Raw genomic sequence first — 15,705 nt, 5'->3', positions numbered from 1 at the left:
TGTATGTATGTATGCATGCATGCATGCATACATATTATGTATGTATGTATGTAAGTATCTATATATGTATGTATACATACGTACGTACGTACCTATATATATATATATATACACACACACACACACACACACACATATATATATATATACACATACACACACACATATATAAATATATATATATATATACACACACACACATATATGTGTATATATATATATATACACACACACACACACACACACACATATATATGTATACATACGTACGTGTATATATATATATATATATATATATACCTTCATATATGGGTAGAGAGTTAGCACACTCTCTCTTCAGAAATTACAAAACCCTTCCTTAGAAGAATATTCTTGTACTTGTAAACAAAGTACTTGTTGTAATAGATTTGTGAGTTTGATTTGTGTAATTACATTTTCATAATATGAACATTATATTTCAATGAAAACTTTGTGTACTTGGAAAAATCCAAGCATCATATTTTGGTTGGCTACAACTCAGAATCCAAAGGTTATCGGTGTGTCCATGTTGATTGATAGTGCATTAATGTTGTTTGTGCAATACATGTTTGGACACGATTCTCATGCATGATCATTAGCTCCTAGTTGACGATGCTTTCATGCCATTGAGGTAGAACTAGCATTGCACTAGGACTTTGGTTATCCATCTGAAAGCCAGTCATTACAGTGAGTTTGATTTGGGTAATTAGATTCTCATAATATATTGTATTTCAATGCAAACTTTGTGGACTTGGAAGAACACGTGTCCATGTTGATTGATAATGCACTAATCTTGTTTGTGCAATACATGCTTGAACATGATTCTCATGCATGGTCATTCACTGGTGGTGTAGGATGCTTTCATGCCATTGAGGTAGACCTAGTATCGCCAGTAGTACTTGGTTGCCCATCTGAAAGCCATGCATTATAGTGAATGCCAATTTGGGTAGGAGGTTTGCCATTTTAGATTGGGCACATGACTCTTAATGTAGGCTCTCCATCTCCATGCAGGCCATGTAGAAGTCCAGTACACCCTTATCTACCTAGAAAAGATAGACCCTCACACATGGAGAAGGCTAGCTTGTGTACCATCCACACCACATTAGCCATCCTCATAGACACCACCTCATAGGCACCTTAGTCACACCTAGGAGTGACTTCTCCATCCGTATCATCATTATCCATAGGAAGGTCTTTTGACATATACCACCCAAAGGAGTAGTCCAGTGGCCATCCAAATACTACAGCTCCACTAGTTTCGCCATCTCCTAGAATTGATGCATGCACTCAGCTCCTCCACTAGTTTCGCCATCTCCTAGAACTCATGTATACACTTGTTGGCGCTTGTTGTAGATCTCATGCCCTTAAAAAGGGTCTTCCAAGCAAGCATAATGATTTGTAGTTTTGCAATCACATTGCACAATGTGATTGCTATCCCACAGAAATAAAGAGCTGTGATACATTAAAAAGTGAAGAAATAGAGAAAAAAGCGATGCACTAGAGAAAAAAGAAATTTCAAGAATTGAATTGTTAAGAGGATTCTTAAATGACTTGGCCTATCATTAAAAAGACCATAATTCTCTTTTAATACCTCATAAAAATAAAGATTCAAATCAAAGATCTCGTGAACTTTTTATTTTCAAGTGCTATAACTCACAACATTTTCATGTCAATTTACTCGCTCTTTTAAACTCATAAGAAAACCCTACACTTTTAAAACATGATTTTTCTTGGTTCCACTCTTGCCCTTTTAAACATGAATTTTCTTGGAGAATGCAGTTTTAAAACATGAATTTCCTCCTTTCTTAGTCTCGAAAGATTTTTAGGTAACATTATCTGAGGCTATACATTGAGTTTGAGGGTAGTTTTCATGCTACAAAAGTTCTAAGTTTTCTAGCATACTCCACAAAGCATAATGATATTTTAATGATAATTCAAATAAAATCACCACAAGATGAAAACCTCTATCCATAAACATTTACACACATTTTTAGGTGGATGTTCTTTGCATGGGGGGTGACCTTATGTATACGCATAGCATGATAGCTAATGGAGAGAGATTTTTTAAACTGAGGGACTTACATGCCAGTGTAGTAGGGGACTAAACAAATAGTTTTTTAATGTAATTAATAGGGGTTTGAAATTCAAAATGTAAACATGTATACATGCAGGAGGGAGGTAAACAATTGTGTAAATATTGTAAAAACATAGATATTTTAAATACATGTCTTCTTGCACGTGGTTATATGACTTCTTAATTGCCCTAAGGTTTTCTTTGAATGCAAAGATAATGCAAAATTTCTTATACATCTCTATTTTCCTTTGAAAAACTTAAAGAATCCATTTCCATCTAAAGCTTCCTAGGTGAAAAGAGTGTGTGTGGGATTCTTATTTATGTTTTTTGCATCAACATGCACTCTAATTGTAAGCAAGCCTAGTTTCAAATGATGCAATTTTATGCTCTTCAATTAGTTGTGCATTGATTTAAGAGATCATTTGTAAACTCCCTTGCTAAAAGAGTGAATATTACATTTTTATCACAATGGTACTTTTTATTTTTTAAATGAGAACATACTTTAAAAAATTATATACTATTTCATGTAAAGGTAAAAATTAACAAGCAATTGGGTTAGTCGCTATCATTGTAGCATGATTTATTCATCTAGCTAACAACAAGTTAAGTGGGATGTGAAAAGTTGTAAAGTAAAAGTAATATTTTCAAGCATTATATAATAGCCACCACACTCATGTTTGTGTCATACCTTTGACATGACCTCTCCTTTCCTTATCAACACTATCCATGCCTTCATGAGGAGTTACATCTTTGTCGAACAACTCCTCTACTTAAATAATTGCCCATACCCACAGCTCAATTATATTTGATGCCACTTTCCTTATGCTTTGCCTAGGCAAGAGCTCAACAAACCACACATTCGTTGTGTGGTAAACTTGTGCATTAGTTTTTCCTTGCAATCCTTTACCCTTGTCTTTTGTAATATTCAATGGAACTTAAATGTCATGTAAATTTAATTCAATCAAAATAAGGGGACAGTAAGTTAATTAGTGCTTGCATAGTTAGCTATGGAAGCATACAACTTAACTAAAATGTAGACTTAATGTTACTCAACAAAAAGTAACTTGCAAAGGCTTATGATAGCCTACCTTCATCTTATAACGACCCTTTTGAAATTTGTGGATTGGGTCATGCGTTAGGAAAGACTGTATGGATAATGTACATTTTTGTTTACATGCCTTGATCTCTCACATGATAAGCATGAGAAGTTGTCAATTCTTACATGATGGACATATAAATTATAAAGCAAACAAGTTTGTGGAAGATATTCATAAACAAGCATAGATTTTTATAAGATTATCTTTAGTTTATGTAATTGACTAGGGCATCTTCTCCATTTTTTATACTTTTCACATCAATAATTTAGAGCCATTTAATATAATCCATTTTAATTCTTCAAATAAGCATAAAGGTGTAAAGCTTCTTCTTTGTTGCTAGTGCTATAAACTTGAACTGACCTTACAAACTTCAAAAAGAAACTTTTGTTCAACAAGATGTGTTTTTATAATTCATGATATATGTTGAATATTTGTACAATGTTATCCAAAACTTAATGGAATCACAAAACAATCTGTAATGGAATCACAAAAAATCTTTCTTTCTATCTAAGTTCATATATCAAACCTCTCTCTCTCTCTCTCTCTCTCTCTCTCTCTCTCTCTCTCTCTCTCTCTCTCTCTCTCTCTCTCTCCCCCCCCCCCTTGTTTCCAACCCCAATTCTCATAAAGGTGCTCATGTTTAATGGGAAGTACGACTTAAAGCAAAAAAAATTATATCTTTTAAATTCGGTTTCCTCATATTATGAACTTTTTACTACCTTTTTCACAAAGGTTGACTCATAGTGTTTGTAATTTACGTAATTGTTGTGCTCTTGCAAATTGTGCTTGTGACATTGACTACACCTAGAGCTTCCTTTCTAAGTATGCAAAGACATTGTGATAGCACCTCTTTACATACAATATTTTAGTATTGAGGATGTTGTTATATGCGTTGATGTAGATGATGCAAAAGTTGAAAGGATTGGTGTCACTCAAGATCAGATGATATCAAACATCCGTGTATGACACATTATAACATAAAGTGGTATGCTTTTATTATTATGAATATTTTATGGATTTCATAATGTCTTGTAAATTATTTGGAATATTTTCCTATGTGACGATTTGTAAACGTGTATTCTGAGATACTATAAGCAATGATGTTACATTTTACATTATATCAACATCATTAGGATGAATTTGGTGCATATTTAAATAAATTCTTACCAATTATCAAGACATTTTTTTAAGTTCCAAGTGGACTAGTTGGTGTACTAAATTAAATAACGTAGAAGATCATAAGCTCTCTTCAACTTGCCAACTTTGATAAACAAAGTAACATGAACCCACTAAGTGTTAAATTAATCAAGATCTAAATTGATGGAATTGTGTCATGACAAGCTCCAAGTGTATTATCATGTTTTATTTTCATGTGCTAGTAAATTGGATGCCCTAAAAGTTGAAAAATGTGATTATAATTATATAAGTATAATGAAAAATTCTAGACATCAATTAAGGTAAAAGAGATGGTGGGTATGGAGAGAGGTGGGATGTGTCCAACGAAGGAATTGTGAGGTGCACTTATATAATCTTGAATATTTGCATACTATATGTGATGTTGTAAATCACATATACATGTCAACAAACAATGTATTTATTTTGTGATGTCAGGGTGCGCATAAAACATGGCCAACAATTTCAAGGAAGAGTTTATGTCAAAATGTAAAATCACTAAGAAATGATTAGTAGAGTCTTCCTCTTTATAATGAGAATTTTTATCATCATTTAGATGTAAAAACATGGCCAACAATTTCAAGGAAGAGTTTATGTAAAATCACTAAGAAATGATTAGTAGAGTCTTCCTCTTTATCATCATTTAGATGTAAAAACATGGCCAACAATTTCAAGGAAGAGTTTATGTAAAATCACTCTAAGAAATGATTTCAAGTAGAGTCTTCCTCTTTATAATGAGATTTTTTATCATCATTTAGATATAATTCAAGCCTATCATCATGCATGATTTACTTGTAACCTATACTACATTTTAGTTAGCCACACATAATACAAAGTATCACACTCTAAATAGGTTGTAGCTTGGATTAAAAAAGGGTTAAGCATGCATGGATGATAAAGAAATTCAATTTATGTGACATCAATATTTTTCAAGGCTTCCTCTAGTGTACACCTAGAAAAATTCCCACAATCATGCCATATTGTTTGGCATTTTTGCAAATTTTAAGGTGCATGTATATTTGCTACAAAGGGCTTTACTCAAGTTTAAGGCTCATAATTTCCTTCATGTGCTGAAACCTTCAATCTATTTTCTTTCTATAAAAATGCTTTATGAGCTTGAAAGTGCAAACTTTTGGAAAGTCCCAAAGGACAATGTTGGTCTTCAAGCTATGTGAATGTGTACAGATAAACCTTCACTAAAATTGTTTTTTTATAAATTTATAATTTCACATGGTTTAAAAGGAAATCATGATCATAGAAGAGGTGTGTGTGTGTGTGAGAGAGAGAGAGATAGATAGAGAGAGAGAGAGATAATGGTTTTGTTCATATATACATGGAATGCACTTTAGACATAAGTGTACTATACTATACACACATACAAAATCATTATATATGACATGCATATGTACATACACATAAAGATAACCTACATGCATGTATGCATTTATATCCCTTCATAAATTACATGAGCATGCATGTATGTATTTATATCCCTTCATAAATTACATAACGTGTATAGATATAACTGCACATACATTTGCATAAATGCGTGTGCGTACACACATACACATATATATGTATGTATTAAAACACACATTTGTGGGCATGTATGTACAAGCATGAGTGTTTTACATGAAGACATGTATAAATAGGATATACTACCCAAATATGTTGAGTATATCAAGAACATATGTAAAAACACATTATTTACAAGATTCTTTTATGAGGTACACATGCTAGAGTAGACTACATGCATGCGCTTTAGGGTAAATGATATTTTGATTACACAAACTTGTGAATGCATGTTGTAAAATGAAGTAGTATACAAAAGCTTTAGGAAGATCATAAAGGAAGCCATGCCTTATACCATTCTCAAAACTTGTGGAATATGCATAAGTAGATATGGAAGTATAAACTCGTCGATGTATGGAGACCATGGTGCATGGCTATGTGTGCCCAAGAGAGAATGCAACTTTTTATATTGTTGAATTGAAAGTTCAATTGAAATAGATGGATAGAGAGAGAAACTCTTAACCAGTGCGGATTATGGCTAGGAAGCAAAAGCAAGGGTAAGTTGAATAGAAGAGCATGGAGAGACTAGAGTAGGTTGTTTTGCTAATTGTTTGGCAAGGAGAAACTACTGTGTTGCTTCTCGAGATATGGAATTCGGGTGGTGCTATAACCTAGGGGGGGCATGCCAAATATGAAGGGCACAGCACTGGGAATGTGTGAGAGTGTGAGGAAGGTTAAAGAGGAATGCTTTCTCGGAGTTAGTGGGTCTTGGTGGCTGGCTAGGAAGCAAACAAGCAACTAAATATATATGATTATGATTAAGAATACATATATGTTATGATTAACAAATGGTCTAAATGGAGAGGCTTAGGAGGAAAAAAAAGTATAAATAACACTATGAAAATGATTAGGGTATATAAAAAAAGGTTATCAAATGAAGGTCCAAATGGGATAGGGTTTGGGGTGGTGGGGGTGATGATGGTGGAGATGAGGGGGAAGGGGGGAGCAAAAAGCAAAGGGGGGCGAATTTAACGAAAGAGAAGAAAATTGGTTAAAAGGGGACAAAAAATGACTTTCTATTTAATTATATGGTTTAACGTGAAAAAGTAGAAAAATATACTAATGTGGGGATAGAAGCGCAATGATTAGTGGGGAGATTAATGTTAAATTGCGAGGTTTAAGAGGAGTGGCTAATCATGTTGGAAATATGCGGTTGCCGGGGGACGGGTAGACAGGGGAAACCGGCCCCTGACCGGCAGCTAGCGGTTGGGCTAATCTCCCCCGATAATGATCACTTGCTCTTCGCCCACTTTGACTCACTGTCCTGTGTGCCTACTTTTGCTTCCTCGCCATAGCCAGAGCTTTCCTATCTCCGCCATAGCCATCACCCACGTCTCCGTCGCCTCCTCATCTCCGCCATCGCCTTAAAGCTCCTGCGCCACCATGGGTCTTGAGTGGAACTTGTTTGGCAAATAGTTTCTCCTCTCTTCATCGCCTCCCCCTTCATTTCCCTCCCTTTCTTCCTGCTTTCCCTTTTCTTGCTTGATCGGCCATGGCTTACTTCAAACAAGGCTTTGGAGCTCCCAATATCTGTCGCCCTTTGAGCTCGGAAGGCGCTTCTGGTCTCCCTGCTGCCGCTGCAGGGAACGCCATTGCCAGCAGCAGGATGCTGCCATTCTCTCCTCGCGGCAGCAACAGCGCGCCTTACAGTGCCGCGGGAAGCAACAATCACACAGGTGTGAGAGGAGGCGAGAGGTGCAGAGGAAAGGGGGCGAGAGAGATTTCAACTGTAGATTCATGGCGGGGATTTGAACCTTTTTTGTACTGTGGTGGTGTCGCAGGAGATCATTTGGAGGAGCTATGGCAGGCGTGCGCAGGGCCTCTGGTCTTCGTACCGCAGCAGGGAGAGAGGGTCTGGTACTTCCCGCAGGGCCACATGGAGCAGGTGAGCAGGCTAGGGTGGTTAGGGCTAGGCAGGATCTGTAGGATGAATCCATGGTCTTCACATTTCTTCGTTCTTCACAACAGGTTGCTGCTTCAACGCTTCAGGGGAGCTGCCACCAGCTTCCGAACTCTGGCCTGGCCTCTCAAATACTTTGCCGTGTTGTCAATCGAGTACTCAGCGTAATTTTCTAACTCTAGCGTCTTCCGTCGCCTTCCGGCGTCTTCTCTGTCGTCTGTTCCATCACCCTCCAGAGCAGCGACTCTGCTACCGGAATTTGACAGTGTTTGTCGTCGTTTGCAGGCTGAAGTAGATACGGACGAAGTTTATGCCCAGATTTCCCTGCTACCTGAGATGCCCGATGTGAGAGCTCCGCTCCCTTTGCCCTCGCCTTCCTCTTTCGTAGGTCCGGTTGAGTTTTTGCTCATGGCCGACTTTATTCTCTACTCGCAGGGCGGCGATTCGCCGGACGACAAACAGCAAGAACCTGTGCCTGCTCAGCCGAAAAGCTCCGTCCGACTCTTCACGAAGATTCTTACCGCATCCGACACTAGCACTCACGGCGGCTTCTCTGTACTCAGAAAGCACGCTGAAGAAATCCTCCCGCCACTGGTACAGTGTGGATACTTTCCGTCACTCCGTCTCCGACTTCGACAATTTCTGCATCCTTCACTTCGTCTGTATTTCTGTTTTTTCCGCGACTCCTCATCACTCCATTTTGTTTTTTTTTCTGCAGGACATGACCCAAGACCCCCCAAGCCAAGATCTGGAGGCGAAGGACCTTCACGGCAACGTGTGGAAGTTCCGACACACTTACCGCGGTAAGCCCTGGACAATTAATAATCTTCCCGGCAAGTTAGCGATTTTTCCGCCAAGTTCCCGAGCGGTTTTCTGTGACAATTTCAGGCCATCCGCGAAGGCACTTGCTAACGACGGGATGGAGCGTCTTTGTGAGCCACAAGAGGCTGTCGGCGGGGGATGCTGTGATATTTCTACGGTATGGGTTTCGATGGAGGAATGTTATGGGTTTTCTGTCGATGTATCCCTCCGAAAGCGTGCATTCTGGGCGACGGGAACTTCTCCGTCGTGCGGGGAGGCGCCGGAAATGGTCAAATTTGGCGTCCAACTTGTCGTCGTGGGGGTCACCTTTCTTTAGTGGTAAAAATGTGTCGAAAGTCTTTGATAACGCTGCCTTGTGGGCTGATGTAGGGGCGAGAATGGAGAGCTGAGGGTGGGTATCCGGCGGGCTAAGCGCCAGCAAACCGCCCAACAGGCTGTTATGTCCAGCCACAGCATGCACATGGGCGTGGTGGCCACAGCAAGCCATGCCTTAGGGACTCGAACCATGTTCTCTGTCTTCTACAAACCAAGGCAAGTATTGGGTTCCGTGTGTTTTTTTAAAGCCCTCATCATGCACATGGCGAAAACCCGCCTTGGTGGGCATGTGATGTTGCATTAAAGTATACATAAAGCGGTATCCATCTATCTATCTAGCCCTCGTTTAAGGGTTTTCCCTTAAGTTTTCTCTCACTTTTACTTCCGCCCCATGGCAGACAGTCCATTCTTCTGTCTTGCAAAGTTGCATCAAAGCTTTTCATGCAGCATTTCTGCTTCCTTACCCTGTCATGTGCCTACTTTTTGCCATTTGAAGTGCCTAATTTTTTCCATGATACCCCATCTGATGGTTTGTTTTCTGTGTGTCTTGGCCGCGAGTGATGTGTTGGTGTGTGCAGGGTGAGCCTCTCTGCATTCCTGGTCCCTGTGGAGAAATTCGCAAAAGCCATGTCTGTAAGCTTATCGGTTGGAATGAGGTTTAAGATGCGATTCGAGACAGATGATGCATCTGACAGGAGGTATCTCTCTCTCTCTCTCTCTCTCTCTCTCTCTCTGTGGGGCGTCTGCTCTCCGAAAATTACCCTCTGATGTTTTCGTCTTTGTGCACTGTGTGATTCTTTAAATATGCTCATTTCTACATGTGAAGCTATGCGGGTACCATAACGGGGATTGAAGACTTGGATGCCTCAAGCTGGACAAACTCCAAATGGCGTTCCTTGAAGGTGAATTGGGATGAGATAATCAACAATGAGCGGCAGGATAGAGTTTCCCCATGGGAGATTGAGCTCTGTGTTTCTTCTCCAGTTGTGAACACACCTCCACCAGTGCGGAGCAAGCGTTTCCGCCCCTCCCCTTCTGCTTCCACCGGAATAGAGCTTTCGAGCCTTGGTAAGGGGTCTTTGATTTATTTGTAATCGTGTTCTTGTAGTTGATGTCATAGATACATGTAGCATGCATGGGCTTTGAACCATGGGATGGTTATGCCTGGACTGTTTTTAGAACAATGCCAGCCCAAGTACTTGTTTCTATCTGATGGTTGTAGTTTGTCTGGAAGTTTTAATCTAACAAATTGCTCATCTGTTTTCCAGGCTCCAACAAGGCATCACTAGAATGCACATATGCCCCCAAGCTTCCGCGGGTCTTGCAAGGTCAAGAACCCCGGAACATGGGAATTAGCTCTCTTTGGAGGAGCTCCCCCCATACTAACTCCAGCATGCAAGAAACCCATCACCCCCACCACCATGTTCATATTCAGCAGCAGCAACAGCATCTCGGTGCTTCTGGGGGGTCGTCTCTGCAGTTACCCAGCCCCAAGACAACTTTCTACACCCCCTTTGTCTCACCTTCTGAATCTGATCTGAAGCTTTCTGTGACATCACCCAGTGTACATAGTGGCTTAGGCCACGGCCTCAGCCATGGCCTTATTCAGGGATCTGCTTGGCCACCACCTTCAAACGACGTTCCTTCCAGTTGGCTCATGTCGTTACTGCCGCACCATGCCTCTCCAAACACTCCAGCTCGACAAGAGAAATCCCTTGTGACAGGCAATGTTCCCCCTCCACCACTATTGGTGCAGCAGCAGCAGCATCATCATCATCATCCTCTCTCATATCCCAATGTTCCCTCTTTTCCATTATGGGATAATGTCAAGCTAGAGAAGGCTGCTGTTACTATTTCTGCTGCTGCTGCTCCTCCAGTAGTTGCTGAGAGTGGTTGCAAGCTCTTTGGAATTTCTTTAACCGACAGTTCTGCTCTTGCTAAAACAAATAAACATATCAATCTACCGGGTGCAGGAAGTGAGGGAGACAACCTCAAGGATGAGGTTGTGTTCCAGCAGCCTCATGCTCAAGCCACAGAACCTGAAGTCCCGAAGGTTGTTAAGTCAGATGCCACCTCTGAGCAGGAAAGGCTGGACCAAAATGCAGTGGAATCTCGTAGCAACCATTCCACGAGGAGCCGCACCAAGGTACCAGCCACTTGATTCAGTCCATTCAATTGCCTCTTCGGATTTATTAGTGGCCTCCCTTTGTATCCATCATGATGGTTTTTGTGCTGCTGCTCTGTGCTCTTGCAGGTCATCAAGAAAGGAAGCATGGTTGGGCGGGGGATAGACTTGACCAGATTTGAAAGCTACAGCAGCCTCCTGGAAGAGCTGGAAGCCATGTTCCACATGGAGGGAGAGCTTACAGACCCCGAAAAGGGATGGCAAGTGGCCTATAGGGACAATGAAGGGGACACCATGAAAGTTGGAGATGACCCGTGGCCGTAAGCCCATTACATTATACAGAGCCATTTCATGATATTCTGTTATGGTTTTTTTTTTCTGTTTCATACATGCTAGGGTCACATGAAATAGTCCAATTAGAGTTCTGGGCTGGGCTCTGATGTTCCGAGTCTCATGTGGTATGCAGGGAATTTTGTGGCATGGTTAAGAAGTTATATATTATAAGCCCGGAAGAAGTCAACAGTGCTGGCCATGGAGGTGATAAGCCCACTTCGAGGGAAGCCTCCAAGACTGTGGACCATCATGTGCCTGCTCTACCAGGATGATCATGTTGCAAGGCTTTTGCTTTTGCAAGCAGCATGCTGTGTAGCTAGCTGCAGAAGAGTGGGAAGGCGGTACACCTGCCCTTGCCCCCGCCGTCCCTCTTCTTCAACTTTTTTGAACATTTTGCTCACACTCTCTTAAGCTTCATCTGGCCATGATGGTGGGTTTTGCAGGCGAAAAAAGCTAACTGCATTTTGTCTGCCGCTATCCTTCTCTCTGCGTACACGATAGCCTGCAAGGCGTGGGGAGGAGGAGGAGCTTCTCTTTCTCATCCCTGCTCGGTTTTAGTTTTTCAAATCTCCTTTGGGTTCTGACGTTTGTACTATGACAATACACATGAAAAGGGAGGGAATGAACGAGTGCACTACAGCTTCCCAAATTTTGGAGGCCCTGCAAGGCAGGTTGTATTTTGTGGGTTGCAGTCCCTCTGCAGGTGTCCATATGAAAAACTCTCTGAACTCTGTCTTTGCTCTGTTTTGTAAACTCGCATGGAAGAACGGTTTGCCTTCGTGCCCTAATATTCCCTGAATGTTGCTTGAGGGTTCTTGCTTGGAAAAGTTCACCGCTTGCTGCCTGTGTGGGGTTTGTAGAGGGAGAGAGAGAGACACAGAGAGACAGTGAGAGAGAACGAGAGAGAGAGACAGAGAGACAGTGAGAGAGACACAGAGAAACAGTGAGAGAGAAAGAGAGAGACAGTGAGAGAGAAAGAGAGAGAGCAGTGCCTTTTAGATTCGAGTCATGGTGCAGATGTAGAGAATCCAACAATGTCTCTCTCTCTCTCTCTCTCTCTCTCTCTCTCTCTCAAATGGCTCGACAATGTCACACTTCATGAAAGTAGTAGCAACTGTAGGGAGAGAGAGAGACACAGTGAGAAAGAGAGAGAGCAGTGCCTTTTAGATTTGAGTCATTGTCCAGATGTAGTGAATCCAACAATCTCTCTCTGTCTCTCGCTCAAATGGCTTATGTAGTGTATCCGACAATGTCACACTTCCTTGATGAAAGTAGTAGCAACTGTAGGGAGAGAGAGAGAGACAGAGACTCTGAGAGAAAGAGAGAGAGTAGTGCCTTTTAGATTTGAGTCATTGTCCAGACGTAGTAAATCCAACAATCTCTCTCTTTCTCTCTCTCTCTCTAATGGCTAATGTAGTGTATCCGACAATGTCACACTTCCTTGATGAAAGTAGTAGCAACTGTAGGAAGGTTGGGAGGCCCTCTTGTTGCTCAAAGGTGTATGGAAAGGGTGTACGGATGGAGAAATAAGCCCTTGCCACCAAAGAACAAGAGAAGGCACTACAAAGTGATCAACCCCACAACATGGAAAATAAAGAAGGCTTTATTCTAGTGTATTAGCATCCCCATAGAAGTGCTCAGATCTCTACGCAAAATTATAGGGGATTCATCTCTTGCTATTCGTTAGTGGGAAGGTGGATTACTCCATCGGCTCACAACCAACCTCTACTCATTGGCATCAAACCTGGGCCCCCATAATGGGATCCAACCATTCTACCACTAGACTATACATGCCCATTGGCCATTCATCTCTTGCTCTCAATTCAGCACTACCAAAAATTCCCAGTATAGATGGCATCTCCAAAAATAGCCCAAGCCCATTCATGCTGTCTTCTATGTGTAACCACTCATCATAAGTCGCTCATTAACGCTCTATATGTCAAGCAGAAAAACAATCATAAATATGATTGGAAACTAATCACCCATAATTTGGTAGTCTGCTTCAGAACTATTCAAATTTCTCTTTATTACTAAGAGGCTTAGTAAAGAAGCTTGCTTAGTCTATGTCTCCCACCATGTACTTCTCTTGGATAAAGTGATAATGGATCTCAATATGTTTGGTATTGGTATGATAAACTGGATTTCTAGCAAGCTCAATACAACTCATAATTTGCTAGTCTGCTTCAGAAGTGCTCAAATTTCTCTTTATTAAAAGGCTTAGTAAAGATGTTTGCATCTTGTTTATGTGCAAACAAGTAAAGTCTATATCTCCCACCTATCAAACTAATCACCCATAATTTGATAGGATGCTTCATTTACTCAAAGTAAAGATGTGTAACCTAATTATTTGTACACACAAGTTTGTCGCCCACCATCACCTTCTCTCAAATAAAGTGATAATGGACCTTGATATGTTTGGTCTCTGTATGATAAACTAGAAGCTCATTCCTAATGTTATCACACATTAAGGTCATAACACCATCCCATGAGACATCCATGTCTGTAAGTAGTTTCTAAACAAACCACTTCACACATAGCCATAGAAGTCCCTTTTAATTCAGCTTCTATGCTTGATAAAAAAATGGTTGGTTGCTTTTGGGAACTCGAAGTAATTGTAAAACACTTCTTGATGCATTGAAATGCACTCAGGGATATATCAAAGGCACTACTCACTTTTGTTTATTTTATGGGACAGGTGGTGAGTTTGAGGTTCATGATTTTACACATGCAGAAGATTGGGCAGGAAGTATTACAAATAGAAGATCTTCGAGTGGTTTCTTTTTCAGTTTTGGTTGGGGCTTTTGTATAAACTAACGAACTAGACCAACAACATACCTCAAATCTACAAGTCATGTAGAACAAGCTTTCTTCTATCTTTCAATACATAACAGGACAACTCATCCTCATCAATCTTTAAATTTAGACTTTCTAGTAGAGTGCTCACTTGCTTACAACTTGTCATGCCATATTTTGCCAACATCGATATGCCAACTTGTAAATCCCAAATGCCTTTGCAACATCGATATGCCATGCTTTGTCTATGACCAAGAAATATCACTTCCATGGAATGTGCGTAAACTAACTAGCTAGATCGACAATATAACTCAAATTTAGCAAAGTAATAGTCATGTAGATCAAGCGCATCCTCCAACGACGCGTGATTTTAGATTTTGCTCCAATGGAGTGCTCATTGGATTACAACTTGTTATCTTTCATTTTTCCAACATATCAATCTAACATTTCCTTTTCAACATCCATATGCCATGCTTTGCCTTAAGTACTTCCATGCGCGATGATTGTTTCAGCACCCCTAAATCCTTCATCTCACACCTTGGCATAAGTAAGCATTGTATGTCTATAAATTTAGCTTTATTTTTCTCAATAATGATATTCAGTCATCCACATAATCATCCAAAACTATAATTTCCACATCACTCTTATTCACATAGAGTGAAAAATCAGCATTGGTCAACAAGTACTTGCTAATCTTGTCAAACCAAGTTCTAAGTCCTCGTTTCAATGCTGCTCAACGAATACCTACTAACCTCATCAAATCAAGTTCTATATCCTTGTTTCAAGCAATGTCTTGAACCTACATACTTTATGTGGAAACTACTGATGGAACATAGCATGGCGGTTATTCCATATACATATCCTCGTAAATATATCCTTTCAAAAGGTCAAATTTTACATCCATTTAATGTAATACCATCCATTTTGAGTTGCCAATGCAACCAAAGGTCTCATTGTTGCTAATTTTTGAAATTAGACTAAGTCTTATCATTATCTATACCCATTTTGAGTTGCCAATGTAACCAAAGGTCTCATTGTTACTAATTTTTACAATCGGACTAAAAGTCTTATCTTTATCTATGCCATAAGTCTATGCATAGCCTCTTGCATCAAGCCTTCCCTTATGCCTACTACTCAACCATCAACATTTTCTTTATAAATCCATTATAGCTAATCACCTTTTTATCTTCTCGTAAATCAACTAAATCCCATGTATGCTTGAGCATCCATTGCTATATCTTGCTCGACACTCAATGCCAATTTTGTCTTCAAATCTGGTTAGTTTAATATCGTGTATGGCCTTAGTCATATATGCATCATGCATGGCTTCAAATCCTTCATAAGTGAGCCTTTATATGGGACATTCAACCCTCATAGACCTCCACACTCGTGGACTCTGTGTGGTTAAAATTCTTGTTCTCTTATAAGATTGGATAAACTTTCTTGCTCTATCTCTTCTAACACCATGCATATATACATCTTC

General features: G+C 40.1%; 1 protein-coding gene across 2 annotated transcripts; it reads left to right on the top strand.

Annotated features, from left to right (window-relative positions):
- The first annotated feature begins 7,516 nt into the window (after positions 1–7,516).
- Positions 7,517–14,470, top strand: LOC147626512 (auxin response factor 1-like). Of its 2 annotated transcripts, XR_015268609.1 has the most exons (14): positions 7,517–7,610; positions 7,716–7,819; positions 7,903–7,998; positions 8,120–8,179; positions 8,270–8,428; positions 8,553–8,637; positions 8,723–8,813; positions 9,026–9,187; positions 9,550–9,669; positions 9,798–10,039; positions 10,240–11,117; positions 11,226–11,416; positions 11,563–12,132; positions 14,125–14,470. XR_015268609.1 is itself a non-coding variant. In XM_086816593.1 (13 exons), exons 1-13 carry the CDS (start codon positions 7,541–7,543, stop codon positions 11,699–11,701), a joined length of 2,397 nt encoding a protein of 798 aa, XP_086672719.1. In that variant the 5' UTR covers positions 7,517–7,540; the 3' UTR covers positions 11,702–12,217. The 2 variants fall into 2 exon arrangements, 1 of the variants encoding a protein (XP_086672719.1); XM_086816593.1 differs by lacking the exon at positions 14,125–14,470 and having other exon boundaries at positions 11,563–12,217.
- The last annotated feature ends 1,235 nt before the right edge of the window (positions 14,471–15,705 follow it).

This window comes from Cibotium barometz, chromosome 22 (genome assembly GCF_041138505.1).
Source record: "Cibotium barometz isolate CiBa-2024 chromosome 22, ASM4113850v1, whole genome shotgun sequence".
NCBI lineage: Eukaryota > Viridiplantae > Streptophyta > Polypodiopsida > Cyatheales > Cibotiaceae > Cibotium > Cibotium barometz.
Note: the sequence above shows the minus strand (reverse complement) of the source record. Positions and strands in the feature narration are given on the sequence as shown.

Bases quoted from the DNA above. Each gene is read 5' to 3' on its own strand.
- LOC147626512 (XM_086816593.1), top strand. From the start codon at position 7,541: ATGCTGCCATTCTCTCCTCGCGGCAGCAACAGCGCGCCTTACAGTGCC. The intron at 8,814-9,025 runs GTATGGGTTTCG...GGGCTGATGTAG, and splicing joins GATGCTGTGATATTTCTACG to GGGCGAGAATGGAGAGCTGA. The intron at 10,040-10,239 runs GTAAGGGGTCTT...TCTGTTTTCCAG, and splicing joins AATAGAGCTTTCGAGCCTTG to GCTCCAACAAGGCATCACTA.